This window comes from Castanea sativa, chromosome 5 (assembly GCF_040712315.1).
Source record: "Castanea sativa cultivar Marrone di Chiusa Pesio chromosome 5, ASM4071231v1".
In the NCBI taxonomy this organism is placed as follows: domain Eukaryota; kingdom Viridiplantae; phylum Streptophyta; class Magnoliopsida; order Fagales; family Fagaceae; genus Castanea; species Castanea sativa.
The window spans coordinates 15,854,157-15,877,782 of record NC_134017.1 but is presented as its reverse complement, the minus strand read 5'-3'; the positions used below and the strand labels follow the sequence as shown (position 1 = coordinate 15,877,782).

General features: G+C 36.0%; 1 protein-coding gene across 2 annotated transcripts; it reads right to left on the bottom strand.

Moving 5' to 3' along the window:
• Window positions 1–4,946: 4,946 nt before the first annotated feature.
• Window positions 4,947–23,478, bottom strand: LOC142637333 (MMS19 nucleotide excision repair protein homolog). Of its 2 annotated transcripts, XM_075811605.1 has the most exons (20): window positions 23,285–23,478; window positions 22,230–22,292; window positions 22,075–22,129; window positions 21,320–21,417; window positions 14,881–15,039; window positions 14,692–14,751; window positions 13,771–13,959; window positions 13,625–13,678; window positions 11,632–11,718; window positions 10,818–11,526; window positions 10,081–10,460; window positions 9,669–9,742; window positions 9,061–9,160; window positions 7,993–8,885; window positions 7,158–7,233; window positions 6,937–7,048; window positions 6,705–6,781; window positions 5,981–6,061; window positions 5,460–5,539; window positions 4,947–5,322 (listed from the first exon to the last, which is right to left on the bottom strand). In XM_075811605.1, exons 1-20 carry the CDS (start codon window positions 23,357–23,359, stop codon window positions 5,289–5,291), a joined length of 3,456 nt encoding a protein of 1,151 aa, XP_075667720.1. In that variant the 5' UTR covers window positions 23,360–23,478; the 3' UTR covers window positions 4,947–5,288. The 2 variants fall into 2 exon arrangements, with proteins under 2 accessions (XP_075667720.1, XP_075667721.1); XM_075811606.1 differs by lacking the exons at window positions 22,075–22,129; window positions 22,230–22,292; window positions 23,285–23,478 and having other exon boundaries at window positions 14,881–15,035; window positions 21,320–21,403.
• Between the last annotated feature and the right edge of the window lie 148 nt (window positions 23,479–23,626).

Genomic DNA, 23,626 nt, shown 5'->3' with positions numbered 1-23,626 from the left:
AGTCTTCGTATATTGATAAAAGAATTTCTTGGCTTAAGAAATTCCAAAAGTTGAAATAAGATATTAATTATTTTTCTTTCCTCTCAATGTCTTTCTCTCTTTTCACAAAATTGCATAACCCTGTCTTTGGGATGGAGCTATGTTTGGGCCAGGGCTGTCAATTTGGGTTCTAAAAAATATAAACTTGGCCCCCCACGTAATCTTGACTAACTTAAAACCAAAAATAGCACAAATTACAATACAAAAGAAGCCCAATGTTGCTCCAATGGTAGCAACAACAACAATAAACCATTGAGTCCAATGGTTGAGGAAATTACAAATATAAATCCTTTTGATATGTACTACTACAATGAATTTAGTCTTCCTCATCTCTCTTTGCAAATTTGGGGTTTCGAAGGTTATGTCACACACACATCCATACATCCATTCTTGTTCAATACTTCCATACTTTCACAAAAAGTACACTTTTTTCATTCAAATATTTATTAAATTTTGATTCTTTTGTGGGTTTTTATCTGGTTCTAAATGAGCTATGAAATTTATTTAATTTATCTTAAAGCATTAGTATAGGATAATTGTTGCTTAAGTGTTTGATAAAGTTTCCCAAAGAAGCTTGGGATAAAACACACACACACACACAAATATATATATAAGTAGCTTGGGATAAAAAAACATGGTTGACTTTGGGTTAATCTAGAGCTACAATATGAGAGAGTTTAGGCTATAATGAGTTTTTTAAGCATTGGGGTTTAAGTGTATCTTCTCCCCCCCCCCCCCTCCCCTCGAAGTCTTGTCTCCATCCCTGCTCTCTCTCTCTCTCTCTCTCTCACACACACACACACACACACACACACACACACAAAACCAAATGTTGTCCCACAATCAACACACAATCAAGAGGAAGACACAATTGACATACAAAACACAATCCTCTTCTCATAAAACTATTAAAATCAACAAAATTTAAAAGAAAGAAGAAAGAAGTGCAATGTCGATCTGAGCTCCACATGCACTTGGCGGTGGGAAGGTAGACCCAAGGCAAAAATGCTCTTCACAAAAAATCATAAATGCGCAATCTCTAATTCTCACACACAGACCCTCACTCTCTCTCCATTGAATCACTTGAGAAACTCATTGCCACCCTTGATTTGTTTATCTCTCTTGCTACTTCAATTTTGTCGCCCTTGTGATTTGGGACAAGCCATGGGTTGGTTTGTGGGTGAATTTTGCTGGTGGGTTTTAAGATGGGTTTGTCTAGGGGTTTGTCCATGATTTGTTGTCTCTCTTATTTTGAGAGTAAATTGAAGGTGAAAAGGGTGGAGGGTGTGAGTATTGATAAATAAATATTTAAAGGAAGATTAAAGAAAGAATAAAAATAAATAAATAATAAAAAATTATTTTAAAAGGAATAGAGAAAGAATAGAGTTTGTTGAAAAGTGTATTTGAAAAAGTAGGTAGGTAGTTTTTTTTTTTAATAAATAAAATCAACATTTTCTCTTCAATTTGGATGAGAAAATGCCTCTAATTTTTGGAGCTACTCTTTGCCAACCTTTGCTGTTTTTGAGTTTTTTGGCCCCCCAAAATGACGATTTTCTTCTAATGGTTTGCTTGCAACAATAAAAGTAATGTTACATACACAAAAAAATTGACAACATTTTTCATATCAATTGAGTCGGCAAGTCTTTGCTGATTCTCATCTAGGCTTACCACTAACAATCTAACACATCAACATGTGTTAGTGTCGGTAGGCTTTGTCGCTATAAAACATAATGTTCTTAGTTTTTTTTTTTTTTTTTAATAAGTACCAACTTGGACATCTTTTTGAGAGGGAGAGGGAGAGGGGGAGGGGGGGGGGGGTGGTTCCTAATGTGAGTGTTTAAAGCCCTTTGAGTATCTAACTGTTTCTTTGGGTATGTGAAATCTCCTCTTTCTACGCACAACAAATAATGACAATGACAAATTCCTTAGTTGTACGTTTGAATGGTAGGATTTGAGCATGTGAATTTAGATTTGAGTAATTAAAATCCAAATACTTTGTTTGGTTACTTAAAAAGGTCTAGGATTTGGATTTGACCAATCCACCAAAGATTTTTAAAACCTTTAAAATTCTTAAATTTGAAATGATATATATAATTAATGGATTTGAAATCATGGTATTTTAATTATATTTATTTAGAATCCAAATTCAACTTTCCAAACGCAACCTAGAGGTTTTCCTAAGATGCTGACTATGTGTTTTGAATCTGAGACCTCAAGAATCTCACGAGGCCTTAGGAGCCATTAGACTAATCCCTTGGGTTATTAACACCTACCAATTCAGTTTTGATAAGGGCAAACTAGTTAGCATTTGGAGATCTTTCCTACAAGCTCTTAGGCCTTGTTTGGATTTTGCCAAACTCAGTTAACAAAACTGAGTTTTGTTAACTCATAACCCAAAAACTGTGAGCCCCACATCTATGAAGTCTGTTTGGCTGATTTTTAGGGTGTTAACTCAGTTAACAAAACTGAGTTTTTTTGAGTTTGAGTTGACAAATTTGGAAACACAAAAAGCATGTTTTCAAGTTATGGGCTTATTAACTCAGTGGCAAAAGTGTAATTATGGTGCTATGGTGGCCCCCAATGGCAGTGTATTATCACATCTACTTATTCCCGTTGGCTTTCTTCTTCTTTGTTTCTTTTCTTTTTCATTTTCAGACCTGGGTCTCTGCTTCAATTCTTCTTTCTTCTTCTTTTTTCCTTTACTCTTCCATAAACTTCTTTCTTCCTCCTCTCACTTCTCTTCCTCTCAAAAATCTGCTACATTTGAAGCATTTGGCTAGCCGAAGAGAGCCCATCCAGCTGAGGAAGTTGCTGACTGAAGAGAGGCTTGATCGAAGGGAGGCGAGAGGCCTGATCGAAGGGAGGCTTGATCTGTGGCCGGCAGGGCTCTCACCCTCAAAACTCTGATTTCTTTTTCTTCTTTATTTTGTCTCTGTTGAAAAAGGCTGAAGCTTGAAAGCTTTGGTTTTTTTGGCTTATGGGTTTAAAATGAGGTCAAGATTAGATCAAAGATGATCTTGATGGTCAAGGATTTTTTCAAATTTTTGTATTGAGATATGCCCGAAGCTGCTGGGTTCTGCCTCTTTTTTTCCTCCATTTCTTCACTGTGAATGCTTGGTTAAGAACAACTAGATCAGTATAGCAACTCATGTATTTTACTTTATATACATCAAAGTAAAGTGGGTGACATAATGGAAGACACAAGAACTTAATGTAGCTTGCATGAAGCACACACGGGTCCCCTGCAAATTTGGTTTTGTTTTTGGAGAGCTGAAGAAATAAACAGCACAATAGAAAAAGGTATCAATGAAAAAACAGAAAGACAGTAATGCAAGTGTTAAAGAAAGACAATACAAGCTTAAAAAATGGAAAGAGAAAACAGATCTGGGTGGTCTTTTGGGGTTGGGGTTTGAGAGGTGAAGACAGAGGCTAGCTGCTAGAAATAAATGGAAAAGCAAAAACGAGAAATGGAAACCCAATACTGAAATAGAACGTGGGTAGCAATTTTGTGCCCTCCGCAAGATGGACAGTAAGTGGGTCCCACAAAAGGTGAGTTTTTTTTTTGTGTTTTTAAAAGCAACCGCATCAGTTCGTTTATTTTACACATCTATTTTTACACTAAAATCCTACTTTTTCTATTTTACACGTTCATTTATATAAAACATCCACAACAGTTTATCTATTTTACCATATTTTTTAATTAAATAATCAATTTTTCTAAATTTTTTATTATTTTGGTTAATTGTCTTTTTATATCCCCGTGATCTCTCTTCTTCTCTCTCTCTCCCTACCCATTTTTCTGATTATGCTCTCTCTCTCTCTCTCTCTACTCATCTCTCTACCCATTTTCCAGCTCCGATCCACAACACCGATCTCCGATCCCAGCCGCGATCTCCGATCCACGCACCACCGAGCCAGCCACGATCTCCGATCCACGCACCACAAATCCCAGCTCCGATCTCCAATCCCCAGCTCCACCGATCCACAGCACCACCGATCTCAGCTCCGATCTCCGATCTCCGATCAGGCAAGATCCAGCTCCGATCAAACACCGATCTGTCTCTTTGTTGTTTGTCCGTGTAGGTTTGTTTCTGTGTGGGTGTGTTTGTATCTCTGTGTGTGTGTGTTTTTTTTTGAGCAAGTGTATCTCTTTTGATTTGTCTGTGGATGTTCCTTAGTTTGTTAAGCCTAGAGGAGAGAGAAAAAAAAGAGCGAACGGGAAATGATTAAAATAATAAATAGACGAGCTACAGTAGCTGTGTGTATTTACACGGTTACTGTAGCTCGTGTATGAATTTTCACAATTTTACATCTTTTTAGAAGCACTGATGTATGACATTTTTGAGGCAAAATGTGTAAAATTAATTTGTTTTTTCATTTTACATGATTTTTGAGGCACTGATGTAGATGCTCTAAGAAGGAAAAGTTCACCGAGTTTAGTTGCCAAACAGACTTGGGTTTGTTTTGAGGATTATTGAGTGATGAGTTACAGAGTGATGAATGATGAGTGATGATATTTGAATGATGGATGATGAGTGATCAACTTTTTGCAGCCAAACAGGGTCTTAATCTTTGCTGTCTCTACTGTTTGCTGTTACCTTTCTTGTGCCACCAGGATATAGAGGCTATTATTTGGACATTGTCATGACATAACCCCTTCCCATCATTGGAATGTATGTTACCAAAGCCTATTCTGGTCTGTGGTATAGAATGAAGTTATATCATGGAATCAACTCTGATCATCAAACTATAACCCTAGCCTATTCCCCTTTTGGGCAGAACGAAAGCCTTCATATCTGAGATACATTACGAAGATAGAGCTACTTCTTGAAAAAATTAAGTTCTGCTGATTTGTCAAATAATGTTTCTGAATTCCTGTTGTCAATGGCTTAAAAAGGAAACGTTAGTGCAATGGATGTTTGCCTTTTCTTTCTATGGAAAATCAAATTACTTTACACCAACTTCTTAATTACAGCAAAAATTTCATGTCCAATCTACACTCTACAGGTGGTATAGTAGTCTACTAATTAATGATAAGAGACTAATCACATTCTTAATAGCAACAAAATTTCTCGTCCAACTTGGATATCTACACTCTACAGATAATATAGACTATTGATTAATGTCTGAAGCCTAAACCTGAAGTTTCATACACTATGCTGACTAGGCAGGTTATAGGACCAAAAAACAAAACAATAAAAGATTGTCCAGCAAGCAGCACCCAGCCTTGGAAAACTCTGCTGCGTCATTCAGAAATGAAGACTTCTTGATGCAATTGATGCCCTAATAAATTATCAAGAGAAATTAATTGAAATAAACATAAAATTAAACCCCCCCCCCCCCCTACCACCGGGCAGGAGAAAGAAAACCTACACATGTAAAATGACATTAAAGGTAAGTAGGATAGATCAAGGACTGACCATGCCTGTCGGCATCTGACAGCTTCCTGCCGAACAGCCCTCCTGGAATCATCAAGAGCCTTTGATATAGCTTGTAGTACCTGAAAATGACAGCATCACACAGACACAGTCAAGACATGTAGATTTGATGAAAAGTTGAAGCATTTCTTTGTTTTGTTTTGTTCTTTGGATAAGCATATGATTCATTTGCATAAAGGTGCCAAAAAGTACACACAAGGTAAACCAGAAAATAGTTTCTTTTTGATAATTTGATAGATGGGGGAGGGGAGATTTTTTAAACTAGACATCTTCGTTGGAAACATCAGAAAGTGCCAATTGAGCTACAAGACTCTTGGCCATCAAAAAATTGTTTCTTATTAAAGAATTAAAGAGGGAAAAGAAAGAATGAAAGATATGTTGGTACAAAATGAGCTCCAGTGAAGCATTGTTGTAAATGCCCATGTGATTATTCTTATGGATAATAGCAATGACTCTTTTGATAAGTGATAATAGCAATGACGCTTATTTTAAGTTTTACTAACCTGTATTCTCATGGGATAGATCCTTGCATGTGGCAGCTCGGACATGGCAACTAGACATTGAATGGCTGTCTCTCGAACAAGCTGAACACAGAAAAAGAAAAATTAAACACCAATAATTTCAATTAGGCTCCACTAGCAATATATTATACAGCTCTATATGCATAGGTATTTAAAAAAACTACTTGTAAGTCATAACAATGTAATGCTTAAGAACATGAGGTCATTTCTGAAGTATAATTATCAGTGATCAATGACCATATAACCTAGTCACACTTCTCCTTTGAACATGGAGGTCAGGGGTCCAACCCATCATGGCTGAAAAAAAAAGTAAAATAGTAATTCATTTGACAACTAGCAACAAAAAGGTATAAGTCGATCTTATGTAGCATCTGAAGATTGTCAAAGAAACATTTGCATACTAATTTGTACTGAAATTGGAATCAAAACACATTTGAACCATCAAGACCCCCCCCCCCCCCCTCTTCCCTCCCTCCCAAATTCTCTCCCCTTCTCTACCCTTCCTCCAAATGATGGTTGTATGAATTGGAGAGCAGCAGGCAGGGATAAAGTACAAAGCAAAGAGGAAAGAAGCTGATGATTGAGTAAAAAAAAAAAAAAGCTTATAAAGGAATAGTGTCAATTTAAATAAATGTAACAATGAACTCAAGGGATAAGTCAGCAACAAAGTAAATTTCATTTTCTTTTGAAGAAAAAAATCTGGTACCATCATATGAGGGTAGGCAATGAGTCCAGTGAGGCAATTAATGACAAGATGAGCATTATCAACTACAGCTTCTTGCCCTGCAAGTAAAAACAGAAAATAGATCATACTACTACAACTGGGTGAGCAGTCATAGTAAAACACAGATCATAATCTAATAAGTACTCTATAAAAGTGAGATGCAATGTGATGTTTTTCATAAGTCAGACAAATAGAAATTTACATTTAGCATTACCATCTTTATCTGTCAATATCCCAGATAAGACTAGCAGGAGACTGTACAATGTATCTTTATCCTGAGCATCCTTGTTCAACATGGATAAGCAATCCAGAAGAATAGGTATGAGCTGCAAAATTTGTATGGTATCTTACTAATTAGTTGCTTGATGTACTCCAAGATAAGAACAAGGAAAAAAAAAACTAATCACTGAAAGTACAGAGATATTTGACACTAACCTTCTTGGCTTCGCCCAGAACAGCAACTAATGGAGTTTCAGATATTATATGTGCAAATGCCCGGTACAGCATAGATCTGAAATTGCAGAGCAGTTAAGAGGATACATGATAAAAGAATGTTTCCAAATATGCCTTTCATTCTACCATTAAGTCAAAGACCCATTCTTCAAGGTGAGCTAGCAGGTAAGTCAATTACATGCTTTGCAGATTCAAGCAAACTATTATGTAAAAAGGGTTTCTCATGAATTGCTAGACAAATGGTTCCCTATTGACTTCATACCCAATTCCAGCAACAAGACAAGTTTGAAACTATAAGGCAGACAATTAGTAAGGAACAATCTCAGGCAATAGAAATCTCAAGTAAAACACAAATATGCTGTTGTAAAAGAAAATTGTTCAAGTCTGAACACCAATTTACTCAAGCTTTGAGGATACAAGGTAGAATGTAGCAATGCAAGTCAGTCCTCTGTATATTAAATTACTACAAGTTTGCAATGACCTAATAAGTGCTTACTGGCATCTTACAGATGAGAAACATTAAAGAAAATGGAAATAAGTTGACATATTATGATAAGACACAACACCAGATAATAGGCAGGAAGACAGAGCTAAGCTAAAAACCATATGAATTGTGGGGATGTTTTTAAATCATTTTAGAATTCATTTTAGGAAGTTCAATGTTCTGAATTTCATTTGAAAAATGGCTAAAATAATTAAATCAATATGAATATATTATAAGATGAACAATGCATAATTACATAGACAAGGTACACAGCATCTGATGCACACTATAGCAAGCAAAGTGCAATTAGTTCTGAGTAAGAATATTTGGTACCTAGAAAGTAATGAATCACTTTTCATTATCAAAGGTTGCAAAATAGGCATCATGGTGGAGAAAAAACGTTGCTTATAGAGTGGTCGTATTATTGCATGGAACTTCCGATTCAAACAAACTTCAGAATCACTCATAAGAACACGAAACGCATCTGCCGCACTTTTCATCACAGAAGCACGCAAATCCTGCTCACAACTGTTCTCTAGTGAATGCTGACTTAATGGTAAGGAATTGCCATTTGACAATAAACACTCCAGAAAAATCATAGTTACATCTTTAACTTTATCGTGACCCCGCAAAAGCAAACCTTTTCCAATCCATGATAGTCCAGTAATGGCAAGTATCTGGGGAAATTTATTGTTCACAACAGCTTGGCATAAATCAGTGTGACCCATCTCACTTCCATTAACACTACATCTCAGCAAAGCACCATTATTTAGATGGGTCCATAATTTTAATTGAAAAATGATATCCAGTGCTTCTTCCAAGGTACAGTCACTTGAAATCTCAGATCCAGTGGAACTTTTACCAAATTTGTTAACGATAGAACCCAATGCCTGAGCTGCTGGAACATGACCCTTAAGAAGAGTTGTTATGAATAAATTCAATATTACTTTTACATTTGGAATGTGTGTTTGCGGACGAACTGCTATGACTACAGATGCAAATAGTGAAAGAATCCACTCATCTCTACACGACAGATTGTCCATCTTCTGAGTGAGCTGTAGACCTTCCAGTTGGAATGGAATGGTGAGGGCCACGGATTCCTTTAGTGGAAAAGAAGTGCTTGATGAAAGTACATTATAAGATTTTTGGATTATTTCATTCTGGCTTTCCTCAGAACAAAATGCAACAGCATGCTTCATTGCAGTCATCATTGCATCAAGAAGCTCCTAAAGTAGAAGAAATACATCATTTCCACTTCCAGAATAGAAATTATTTAATCATTATCGTTAACCCCCGAAGCCCAACCACTGATGTCAAATGTACTTAGAAGTTTTCAGGACATCACTGTCAACATCATTAATAATAATAAAGATTATGAAATGAAATAGCAGCTCTAGTTACCTTTTCTGGGACACTAAAATCAACACAACTTTCAATTTGCTTCCAAATATTAATAGGAAATCGCAACAAAACTTCCTCAAAAACTCCATTTTCATGGATCCTGCAAATGTTCCAACAAAGGGTTTTATGTCATCAGCAGGAAATCACACCAAATGGCACCAAGAATGTCAGCAGATGAACGTTAAAATGGGAACAAAATGGTGCTAATGATGCAAGTACATGGTGACATAATTTTTTCTCCCATCTTCCCTACTTCGGTTTGAGGGTTCTGAAAACATCTGTGAACTCACTACAAATATCTTTAGAAATGAATCTCTTGTTATATGTTTATTTGTAAATATGAAAATAACTGAACCACAGATCAAAGGTCGAAGTGAAGCAGGGTCTTGGTGGCAGTGGAGGTCTTTGTTATCTTCAGAGAGGAGGGGAGGGTCGAATCTTACATTTTGAGAGGAAGACAAAAAAGAAAAAGAAAGATGTCCTAAACATAGCAAGTATCACATGTTGCAATAATCAACTTCAAATCCAATTCAAGCATATCATTCAAGAAAAAAAAGTACAATGAACTGAAGATAAGGAAAGCAAACATTCAGAGTAGAACTTTATACCATGGAAGCAATTTATTAGAGTAGCATTCCAAAAGCCAAATTGTGACTTTGGCTGACTTTACATTTCCATGGACCTACACAGATGAGATACAATGTTGAAGTGCCATTAGCTCAAGAAAATAAATGAATTTAAAATGTGAATGTGAACAAGAAAGTAAAGAAAAGATCATTAATGTCTTCAATCCCAAATTTGGTGTAGATACAGACCACTATTTTTGCTTGCAGAATTCTCAACAGATACACCAACTAAATAAACACACTTCAAATAAGTTAACACCACAAAAGGATGACACAAAGATGCAAAATTTTTACTCAAAGGAGATCCCATGACCTAGTTTCTTTAGTCCCAAATAGAAGAGTCAAATGATTTATAAAAAAAATAAAAGTTAGATGAGTTCAGTGTTATACATACATAAATCTCAGATAAATTGGCAAATAAAGCCTCTTCAAACCCTTGGATAATGTGCAGCATATAATTCAGTCCACTTGTGCCAATGCCTGATATTGCTTCCAGTTTGAGGGGGAAAGGCATGGTAACATCATCAAGAGACACCAGTGAAACAATCTTTTCAACCACAATTCGCATATAGCTTAAAATTTTCTCAGACTCATTATTTTTATCAATAAATGAGCCAATATTCATCAATGCCTTTAATGCCAATCTCCATAATAATGTCTTCTTGAAATCCACTGTGATAATTGACATGAATGTGATTAAAATATTCTCGAATTCGGATATTGGTACTGGAGAAACATCTCCAGGGAAAGTAGCTAGAATCTGTAAACCCTTCACTGCATATAAGTCCAAAATAAATGATCAATATTGTCAGGTTTTACAAATAATTTATTCTAATTAGAAAAAAAAGAAAGAGAAGGAATAGTGATAACTAATTTAAAAAGCAAACAATGGCAAGAAAGAAAGAAAAACTTAAACAGCAAAGCTTTCAAAATGACAGATTTTGCACATGATAACATGTGTAATTAGATTTTTTTTTTGGGTAAGTGATTACATGTGTAATTAGTATTGCTCATCATATTATATACTTAATTAAAAAAGGTCTATCCTTAAGATTTTTTATGGAAAAAATTAACATGGTCAGGACAAAAAAATCTATATATCCTACGTGATTGTAAGATAAGAGCATTCACCTCCAAAATAAATATCTGCATCATGAGGACTTGTCACCAAGGTAGAACAAAAGGCCTTAGTTAATAAATTTGAAAAGCTATGAAGCATGCAGTAGCTTGTCTCATATGTGGAAACTGATTTACAAGCAATTTGTGTGGAGCCTGCAATCAAATCTCTGCATGCGGCAAGAAGTTCGACAGAGAGATAAAGAGCTCCAAAATTTAGTCTTTTGGAGATTAAATAATTGTCCTTTGGTGAGTGATCTCCAGATAATTTTTTTTCAGAAAGCCCCAGAATTTCCATCAAGCGGGGGAAGAAGCTTTCAAAAATCATATTACAGCAAGCAACGGAGGTCTTGGTAGAAATAGACAGGATACAACCAGCTGCAAATAATTTAAGCTTGCCTTGCAAGGGAATATCACTATAACTCTCATAACTAGGGACAGCGTTCAAAATTATATTTATGTCCTCATCTTCAACAATCAAACTTAAAAAAAGACCATTGTTGTGCATAATAACCTGCTGCAGAAGCGTTAAAGCTTCTTTTGCAATTTCATTCTCCTGAAAAACAAGTCCATCTAGAGATTCTGAAGTAAAGGATAAAGTAGGCTCTTGCAGTGAAGTATATAATGCATCTTTAATTGACAACCAAATAGCTCTGGCATGTTTTGCCATTCTCTCTGGTCCATAATTCAATGTGCAACTGCTGAGATACTTCAGTGAATCGAGCTGTGAGCACATAAAGTTGGGGCTCAATCAATTAAACAGCATGATAGTACAGATTGCTGCATTACAAACATTAACAGAGTGAAACTACATTGAATTAGCACCAACCTTTGCTGATGGTAGAGAAGAAGAAAGCTTCTCAAGAAGCAATGGAATGGCAAATGGCTCAAACATAGGTGTAGAGGAAAATGCCAACTACAGAGGAATGAGGTACGTACAGTTACTTTGCAAGTAAAGATCACATATCAAACTAGTTTTTGTATGCAAATAACCCGGTAAAATAGTAATGATAAGTAAATCTATTTGCCTTCCTTTTTAAGAGTCATATTATCATAGGAAATTCACTTAAGTGATGCATATACCTATTTCTCACCTCACATCACATGATCAATTTTTATTTTTGATAAGTAAGAAGATGTATATTCACAAAAATGCTAAATGCAAAATAGCACAAAGCATATCAAAAAGTACAAAAAAGAAGAGATAAGCAAAAACATAAAAGAAGCACTAATTACAAAGAAAGAGAGAGCTAAAGAACAATGAGAGAGAATCACTAGATGTGAGTCCTCAAGCCCTAGACCAATCAAAAGGGAACCAAAAAAGAGAGCAAGTAGCTGGTCATTTGATTTATCCAAGTCCTCAAAAGTCTGCCGATTGCGTCCCCTCCAAATACACCACATCAAACACAATGGAACTAAATTCCAAATGTGAGATGAATGCTTCCCCCACCAGTTCCACCAACTAAATAGAAAATTTGTCACCGAATGTGAGGGAACCCACGAAATCCCAAAAGTTCTAAAGACAAAGCTTCACAGCCGATAAGCTTTTTCACAGTGTAACAACAAATGATCCACTGTCTCCTCACAGCAAGGACACATAATGCACCAGTCAACAAAATCAACGCCCCTAACAATGAAAGAGACACGCCGGGGTGCCTTAACCTTCTAAATACCTTTCCATGGAAAAAACACCGGAGGAAAAACCATGTAACTTATGATAAAACAAATGGATATTAAAATCCCCGTTCTTCGTCAACTTCCATCTCATACGATCACCATCAATCACTGAAGGTAAATTGGATGCCAAGAATCGAAAGAAATCATCCACCACATCCCCCACACCACATGATCAATTTAATACCGTTAAGTTTTTAATTAACACTTTCTGCATGCATTTAAACGAATTATCAATTATGACTGCTGGCAGTTGAATAAAGATATGTTGCAATAGATAGGCAGACAGCAAGCACAAATCTCCTCCCCTTATCATTGAAAAGATTACAAGAACATTAATTGGGAGTGAAACCATTTAATGTGTGCAAAAAGCCCAAGGAATAAACCAGTGCAGATGAGAAGTATTATTCAAGTTTGTTGCATAGCATGGACAAAAGGCCAAAAAGGCATCGGCAGAGATGAGGAGAAAAAACATCATAACATGACATATTGCTCTAGATACAAAATCTACCAACCCCAAAAAGTTTGGACTTGGGACAAGGGCTTAAGCTTGGTCATAATTAAATTAACCAACAACTGAAAAACCATGATTTAAAAACAAAAACAAAACTAGTGTGAATTTCACAGAACATTATTCATAGACTTCAATATAATTTTTTATTACATATAACAACCCAGGTTCAGGCTGCCCCTTCAGAAGGAGGAGAAGAAATAAGAGGGCAAGGAAGTTGTAAAGAATTAACCTCTCATATAGCTAAAAACATCTTCCTAGACCCAAAATCCTTAATTAAAACATTTTAAAGACTAACTTAATCAACCCAGTCACAGGCTTCTTTTGTTACTTAAGCACATCCAGCTAGATCCTTAAACAATATGTAAGGCAAACCATAGACCATAATGAATCGATGAAATATGCATAAACCGCTAGTAGAAATCAATCAGACCTGTGTTTCCAGTAATCCTTGCACCACCTTTTTCTTTTGGGGGGTGGGGGCGTGGGAAGAAGAGAGAGTAGGGGTGGGGGGGAGATGTTTTACAATAAATCATCATGAAACTCTACATTGTAAAAAGGCATTATAGCATATATTAATTCAGGCATCAGACTAAGTACAATATACTCTAAAAAGTCCAATGTAAGCACCACATACCATTAGTGCCCGAGAGAGGTCATCCCTTTTGATCCCAAGATCCTCACCCCTTGGCTGTATAATGCAAAGAAAGAAACCATTTTCACATATAAATGATGGGAAAGAGCATGTGAAACAATAAAACCACTGGTGTGCATTCAGCTTACATGTGTAAAATGAATAGGAAAGTAACAGCTCAAAATTTCAAAAAGATCCCCAGCAAAACTTGCAAATGGACCAGATGTATCTGGAAACAGTTGCACCAGAACTTCAACAATATGAAACGTAAGCATCAAGCATTGAGGATCCTTTTCTGAATCAACAGCTTCACAAATTCCATAAATAAGCTCATCACCCTAGATGACAAAGGACAGCCTAATTAATAAAAACATACAAAAAGGATGAAGTATGTTAAAGTAAGAGACACCATTGGACGACTATGATATCTCTAATGGAGGGTTTGGTGGCGCATTTGTGTATGCTTGTGCGTGTGTTTGAGAGAGAGAGAGAGCGAGAGATTATAAAGCTCAAGTTGCATGCACAGAGCATGAAGCACAGTTGTGGCAAGGAGAAACAAATAAATGAATAATGCCAGAAACAACCCCGTTTTGGGATAATCTAAATGATTTTAATATGGCATGACTAACAACTAGCTTATTTGGGATACAAACTTCATTTGAACTCAGTCTTAATATAAAAAATCCATTGCCAAAAGTAGACATGTTTAATTCTAGATTTTACATTAATCATATAAATAAAGTATCTCTGTGAGTGCAGTGTAGATGCATATGGAAACTAACAGCGATCAAATGGTGGGTCCAGAGGGTATTTCTTGTGGAGAAAGGGGGCAAGTCTATAGTCGTCATGTTGAACAAAGTAACCCACATGGTTTGTCATTGACCATGAAAATTCCGTCTCAAACTCAATAACTTTTATCTTAGTCTTAAGTTAATTTTCTAAGACACTCAATTAAACAGGTTTCAGGAGAAAGCATTGGACCTCTTTCTATAGTAACGGATATGAAAATAATTTATTACTACAAAAAGAGGACAAGAAAAGTTGAATAAAAACGAGATTGGAAATTATACCATTGGAGTAACTGTATTGGGGTAGCGTTCTAACAGGCACTCCAGAAGTTCAAAGCAAAGCTGCAAGAACATTTTTATGGTAAAGTCAAAAACTTTGAAATTGTAATAAGGCGTTGAATTGGTAGGTATCTGGTGTAGATTTATTAATTTGTCTCCATTAACTATGGCTTAAGAGCAAAAAAGAATTACCTTCCTATCATGCTGTCCTAAAGACTGCACCTGCAGGTTCTGTAAAAAAGACTCTGCAACTGCTTTGGCATCAGTGCTAGTAACCACACCAGCACTACTTTTCCTCCTCATCAGTGCCAAGCAACCAACAAGTGCACCACGTAAAGCTTTCCAATCTGCCTGATATAAATATGATATCATCCATTATACTTTAATATTACAGAACAGATATAATTCAAAGAAGACAATGAGAAAGTTCTGAAGGGAGTCAATAATTGTCATCTGAGTAAACACCTGTAAATTTAATGATCCTCTTTTCCTGATATAAATATGAAATCATCTATTATAGACTCTTTTCCAGATTAGGTTCTATGGTTTGGTAGTTTCCAGACAAACTGATAAGAAGCAACTGTAAACTAGTAAACCATGAGTAAAAAAGGCTATAAATTTCATCTGAGGGAAATTACACTAAAATCTCAAAAAATATATATATCATATGAGGTAAAACTAAAATTCCATATATTAAGAGAGATAAAAATTAACAAAAAAGAATCTCAAGTGCAGAATGACATGTAAACAAAACCCTTGGCCTTAAACTGATATAAACAGCTCTGGAATACCAAACCAGAGAGAGAGAGAGAGAGAGACGAGTAAATCTGTCTTTGGAATTGTTATTTCATAAATCATTAAATGCAACCACCTGAACATGTAAGCTGACCTCCTCCTGGAGAAAAAAGCACCATATCCATATGATGACGTTTGTATGTGTAAATTATTCATACATACATTCACATGAATGCAAAAATGAATTAATATGAAAATTCAACAGGACATACATAAATACTTATATACGTAAATACACATGAAGATGTTTATGTGTCCAAGCATATTCATACATACATTCACATGAATGCATACTATTAATTTCAACGGTACAAACACTTTCTGAGATAATGAGCCCGACATTAGGGCTTGAACCTAGGGTTTTTTTTTATATATATTTTTTTATGAATAACCTTGAACAAGATCGAAGCTGTTCATGACCAACTATGTTTTTTCAGAGTAGATGAGACTCACTTTTAAGGGCACATCCTGATCTGTTAAGCCATACATATATAGGAGATGAGTACCTCTTAATTACTACTGACAGTTCTTATCATGAATTGTCAAACTGAAAAGGAACAAAAGAAAGAAATTAAGAAAAGAGACTCCACTTGAATTCCCCTTGACAAAACAATCCAAGAACCAACATATTTTAAAAGAATAGCTATATGCTACTCTATCAATACACATGGGGAAAAAAGCCAAAAAGGAACCTATCCAATTTCCAAAGTACATATCCACAAATATAGCACATCGACTTTATAAGAACTTGTTATTGTTGGAAGCCCCAAACACAATCCAAAAACACCACAGCTAAAAAATAGGAAATAATATGAAGGTGATAAACCAAATTCAATCTCCCTTCACACATCTCTATATATTGAGAGAGTAGACCAGAGATGTACACTTGTCCTTATTTCCAGTATTATCTCTAATGATTAGTCTACACATTTTGAGGGTCAAAGTGTCAAACAGTCACTTAGGGACAAAAAAGAAATTTTAACTACTCCAACTCTCACTAACTAACGTTTGAATCAAAACAATTCCACGCTTCCAATATTGTCAAAATAACCTATGTTTCTGATTTTTACTCAAAATCAAAACAAGCCAATAATTTTTTTTTTTTTTGATAAATAACGTAAGAATATTATTAATAATAATAAAGAAGTTGCCAAGCCGAGTACATTGGGATGTACTATGGGTGCAAAAATCAAGAAACAAAAGAGCAACGGTCAAGAAAAATAGAAAAGGAAGAACAAGAAAAATGAGAAAAAACCACACTCCATTCAAAGAGAGTGTGTAAAAAAAAAGACTTAATCTCCAGCAAAGAGCGTTCGCAGCCCTCACAGCTTCTAGCATTCCTTTCTCGCCAAATGCACCAAATCAAGCAATGAGGTACTAATTTCCAAACATCAATGTGACGATGTCGCGCAAACTTTCCTTGCCAAGCCTCAAACACCTCAAGAACAGTACTAGGCATAACCCACTGAATACCAAACAAGCAGAAAACCAAAGACCACAACTCCCAAGCTATGGTACAATGAAGTAGAAGATGATCCACCGACTCCCCACACCTCTTACACATAAAGCACCAGTCAAGCACAATCACTCGTCTTTTACGAAGGTTGTCTGTTGTTAAAATCTTACCTAAGGAAGCAGACCAAGAAAAGAAGGCTACCCTTGGAGGAGCCTTCGATTGCCATATCATTTTCCATGGAAAGGAAACAAGATTATGAGGGTAGAAGGAACTGTAATAACCTCTAACCTCAAAACCTGTATTCCTTGCAGGCTTCCAACAAACCTTATCTGAGCCAAACCCTCTTGCTGACGAGGAGTAGACTAGCCCCATAAACCGATCAAAGGCTTCTTCTTCCCAATCTTGTGGAGGACGACGAAATTGCACATTCCAGTGATACCTCCCAGCAGACCAACCCATAACTTCAGCCACTGAGGAGTCCTTGGACCTACTAAGACAATAAAGCTCCGGAAAGGCCTCTTGGAGAGTACAATCCCCACACCACACATGCTTCCAAAATTTCACTCTAGTACCATCCCCCACATCATAAACAAGTAGTTTAGAGAAGTTCAACCAACCACTTCTAATATATCTCCACAAGTTGACCCCATAAGGACTTGTCACCTTCTTCGTACACCAACCACCCCAAATATTCCCATATTTTGCCTCTATAACCTTTCTCCATAAAGCATCAGTCTTGGTGCCATACCTCCACAACCATTTACCTAGTAAGGCAGAATTAAAATTACCCAACTGTCTTATACCCAACCCCCCATCCAACAGTGGCCTACAAACCTTGGCCCAATTAACTAAATGAATTTTAGGTTCACCACCAATCCCATTCCACAAAAAATCTCTCTGTAATTTCTCCATATGCTTAGCCACCTTACCCGGTAAAGGAAGAAGGGAAAGAAAGTATGTAGGTAAGGACGATAGTGAGCTTTTAATGAGTGTCACCTTACCCCCTTTAGATAAATACATTCTCTTCCAACCTGCTAATCTCCTCTCCATTCTCTCAAGAATAGGGTTTCAAACAGATAAGTCCTTAAATTTTGCACCTAAAGAAAGGCCCAAATATTTCAAGGGCAGAGAAGACTGCCCACACCCCAACAGACCCACCAAAGCCTCCAAATTGGGTACGCCACCAACAGGTACCAACTCAGATTTTCCTAAATTAATACGAAGCCGGGACACTTCCTCAAATCTAGTAAGAACCGCTCTCAAATTAGCAATCTGAGACGGTTCAGCATCACAAAAAATCAAAGTGTCATCTGCAAATAGAAGGTGAGACACCATCACTGATGGACCAACCGCACTGCCCACAGAAAAACCTGAGAATTGCCCAGTGGAAGCAGCCACATCCAACATACGACTTAATGCCTCCATCACAATATCAAACAACAATGGAGATAAAGGATCCCCTTGCCGAAGCCCCCTAGAACTTCCAAAGAAATCAGTTGGGCTACCATTAATCAAAATGGAAAACTTTACAATTGAAATGCAATACCTTATCCAGTTTCTCCATTTTTCTGAGAAACCACAACGCTGCAGCATATACATTAATAATAATAATGCTCATCTTTATCCAGCGCAGGACAACCAAAACAAAATTGAAACAATAGTAAAATAAATGGATATGACCTAGAAGTCAGCACCTAGACCTTGCTTAGAGTCAACACCTAGACCTTGCTTAGAGTCAACACCAAGTGAGGGAACCACTAGAAGTCAGCACCTGGGGGAGTCAGCACTAGACCAAAAGAGACTAAACGGCAATTTTTTTCATTTATCAAAATATCAACTATCCCCTCAAGGAGTACAATAGGTTGCTTATAAAGGATTGCTAAATCCTAGTTCTAGTTGGCTAGAAAACCCTAATTGCCTTATTACAAAAATAACCTTACTTCCAAATTAAAATACTAATAGCCTAATAAACTACTCGGACCTAAAATATAAAAATACAATTGACTTGCAAACATAAATGATACTAAATAATAATTTTTCGCGTCTCCCGCATCATTCTCCCTTGGTTGGAGAAAACTCGACCTTGAGTTCTAAAGCGTTGAAGGATTAGGATGCTGACAAATAACACTTGCTTTAAGTTTGGAATCACCCTAGGGAGCACAGGGAAAAGAAAAACTTTGAATTCCATCACATTAGACTCATTTGGAATTACAAAATCAATGTGTGAAATTCACATAATCTCATCTTGAACCTTATGAACCATAGGAAGCACTGTGGTTTTAACCTCTTCGACTTCACCAAGATGTAAATCTTCAAGGACTGTAGAGGGTTGATCAGAAGCATGTTCAACAACTTCTACTTTCACATCATGTGCACCCTCAAGCTTGTTGGGTAGTTTTTGAGTGGGTGCCATTATCTCTTCTAGCTAGGCATTAATCCTAGTGATTATTTGCTCCCACAATGTCCACGAAATAGGTGAAATATTCTGATTTGCCTTTCTTACAATAACAAAAAGTGAACTGAGAAGATCCAAGGAAATGTCTTCACTTTCAAATATGACCAAACTCATAATTGTTTCTATGGCTGAAAGTACAACAGGTGGATGGTTGGACCTAATCATCTTCAAGAAACTTTGAAACATCTCAATAACCAATGCATCACACTCAAGATCCAACATCACCAAGCATTACTTGACCTTTGCAATGGTATCAAAAATTGAAGTCACCTACTTATAATAGCGAGTAGACACATGAGACATATTTTCAAATGCTGTCACAATCAACCGAAATATTTTGCTCATCCTTATATGGGGCATCTGGTGTTGTTATTCTTGTAATCTCAATAATGCAAGATACAACCGAAACCTTCACATCCATTTCAGCATGTTTCAAAAGTTTATTATTGATCAGAGCCTTTACTAAGGGAAAAAGTGCACCTCACACTGATTTGGATGGTACTTGCTCCACGTATGCTAACAAATTTTCAACTTCATCAAGAAGAGTAAGGAGTCTATTCCAGCACTGATTTGGATGGTACTTGCTCCACGTATGCTAACATTGATTTGGATGTTTGCCTTTGTAAATGGATATGACCTAAGAGTCAGCACCTAGGCCTTGCTTAGAGTCAACACCAAGCGAGGGAACCACTAGGAGTCAGCACCTGGGGGAGTCAGCACCAGACCAAAAGAGACCAAACGACCATTTTTTTCATTCATCAAAATATCAACTATCTCCTCAAGGTGTACAATAGGTTGCTTATAAAGGATTGCTAAACTCTAATTCTAGTTGGTTGGAAAATCTTAATTTCCTTATTACAAAAATAATCTTGCTTCCAAATTAAAATACTAATAGCCTAATAAACTACTCGGATCTAAAACATAAAAATACAATTGACTTGCAAACAAAAATAACACTAAATAATAATTTTCTTGCGTCTCCCGCATCATTGGACAACCAGAACAAAATTGAAACAACAATGAAATAAATGGATATGACCTAGGAGTCAACACCTAGGCCTTACTTAGAGTCAGCACTAAGCAGGGAAACCACTAGAAGTTAGCATCTAGGATGGACTTGGAGTCAACACCAGACCTAAAAAGACCAAACAACCATTTTTTTCATTCATCAAAATATCAAATATCAAATATCTCCTCAAGGAGTACAATAAGTTGCTTATAAAGGATTGCTAAACCCTAGTTCTAGTTGGCTAGAAAACTCTAATTGCCTTATTACAAAAATAACTTTGCTTCAAAATTAAAATACTAATAGCCTAATAAACTACTTGAACCTAAAACATAAAAATACAATTGACTTGCAAACATAAATAATACTAAATAATAATTTTCTTGCATCTCCCGCATCAGATAACTTCCAAGCCTTAAACTTTTTTTCATTCTAAAGTTTAAAACTATATCATTTTTTTTTTTTTTTAGATGGACTCCATGTTTAAATCAAACCATGTTAGTGAAATTTCCCTGGATTCATGTACCCACAGAGAATGAATATAGAGGCCTTAAGCTTGAAGACGGACAAAAAGACATCTAGTGTACAAACTGCAAAGCAATCAAAGTATGATAGATTTACAGATTTTTGTGCAAAAATAAAATAAAAGTCTGATCTCCAATAAGAATTATTTTTGCAATTGACTCTTGATAAGAAAAAAAAAATTATTCACATAATTATGAAAAATATGACTTAAACATGTAAAGTCGATGGAGCAGAATCTGTCCAAGGCTCCAGGCACATCATAAAACCACACAAACCATGTAGAATTTAAAAAGGAAACGGAAGTCATAAACTTGAAAGAAAAAAAGATCACAATCAGAAATTATAAATTAAGATCTTTCATATATGATGCTGCAGAAAATAACTTCCTACTCACCAATCTGTCAGTGAAGAACCCTATCAAGCTATGTAATGTAGCATTGTCTAGTGGCTTTGTTGCAAGACATGTAAGCACTTCTGCAAGAAGAAGGATACCTGGAAAAGAATACCATGTCTCAAGAAATTGTCAGGAACTAATATCATTTTGGTTTAGGAATAAGAAAACCTATCAAAAATCTAGAGATATATTGTTAACTTATAAGGCCCACAAGACCCCCACCCTCCCCTCCCCTCCCCTCCCCCCTCCACTTTTTCCAAGCCCATACCAACCAAAAGAGGGAAAAAATATAAAACTTTACCATGCAGATATCTACAAGGGACCATCACAAAGTTTATAACTGACACACACACACACAAATTTTCCACGTAAAGAAGTTGATGGGCATGTTAGGTCTCATCAAAGCACTACATTGAAAACAATTTTACACTTCATGGTTGTAAGACATGAACACATCCAAGCATCAAAGCATCAGGCAAATCTCAACAAAGCAATACACTGATAACATTTTTACATTTCTTGGTTTTAAGATTTGAACATATCAAAGTTTGCTGGGTCAGGGGGGCAACTCCCTAGCTCTGCCATTGTACAGTTGTATAATGAAAAATTCATGCAATCTACTCAAAAAGTGTAGCTGGCTAATAAAATTTTGAGTATTCGAATTCAAGCTTTAGCTTGATTTATTTAAATACTAATTACCACAAAAAGAAAAACTACCATTCAATCCAACACCTCATAAGAGATGCTTAAAATACCTCTCGCACGAACGATGTTATCTGTAGTGGTCAAATACATCTGCATCTCCCTGACCTAAATTTTAGAAAATGATAAGAGACACAAACCAAAAAGTAAATAGATCAACAAGAGAATAATACTAAATAAACACAAATATTATATAAGAGAGGCACACCAGTCCTTCCATAGTTAATACATCATTCTTCACAAGAGAAGCAATTTTGTCCAAGCTTGCAGCCTGTAGTGCAGACACATATTGAGTGAATTCAACCTATCTCACGGCATAGCAAAACATAAATGAAATCCAACAAAAAAGTAGTATAACAATAAAACAACAAATTGAGCAATCAACAAAATTGCCCATTTTGAATGAAGCAACTATCATAAAGCTACAAACAAATATTACTTGGATGGTCAATACACGCATGCACCCAGTGAATTCAAATCTTTCCCAGTTGAAATCAGAAAAAATAACAAGAGTAGGAAAAAAGCAAATGTTGAGCAAGACTACCATGATCACATCCCTTTTTTTTTTATAACATAGGGAACCATTCTAAAGAAGAGCCCTTTGGACTTATCTCTAGATAGTAAAACCTATAGGCAATTGCATGATCACGTCACGTCCCTTCTCACTATTCCTCTCCCTTATTCCATATCTTTATAGCTTACATCCTAAATCGTCGCATACAATTGTAACTTATAATTTTATCTCTTTTGTGACCCACCTAGCCTCTTGTTCTTCAATAGCCATGTAACCAATGGCATATTTTTCCTAAATTACATTAAATTTTGCATTTTCCAGGCAATGTATTCATGCTATCCAAGGCTTTAATTTCACACAAATAGTACTTATTCCAAAGAACAATATATGAAATATGGTGTCAATATAAAAATTATATGGCCAAATAATCTCACACCCATCATTGTTTTTGCCATAACAACAATATAAAAAACAAGTAATTCAATATTTAACGACCCAGAACTTAGTAATTTAATGTTCTTTTTTAACTTTTTTCCCAATAATTATTTGAATTGTGCTAGCCTGAGCAGAGGGTTCATATTGAATTAACACATAATTATGTGAATTAGTTCAAATTCCAAGGTTTTCTTTTTAACATTGATTTTCTAAGCAACCAAACACGGCATGAAACGAGAGTAATAGTAAATGATAGTAATAAATTTAACAATGAAAGGTGACGAATTTGGAGCAGAAGAAAGCAAAGCGTGAACCTGCTGAGTCGGGGAACGAGACGAGTCGACGAAGGACTCAGTGAGATGACTCAACTGACTCGGTTCTTCTGCCATTCGAATACAGAAGATTTTAGGGTTTTGGGAGTTTCAGAGAGAGAGTGAGAGAGGGTTTTGGGAGTTTGAGGTGAACGCGCCTACAGAGTCTATAAAAGCTTAAGCAAACAAAAAGGACCAAAAGTTAAAGAAAAGAAAAGAAACGGTATATATTTTGATTTTGTTTTTGTAGTATAATTTTGGTGTGCATATATGCTCTTTCTTTTCTTTTCTTTTTTTAAGAAAATTATTTTTATTTTTACACGCGAGTAATGATTAATACGTGTA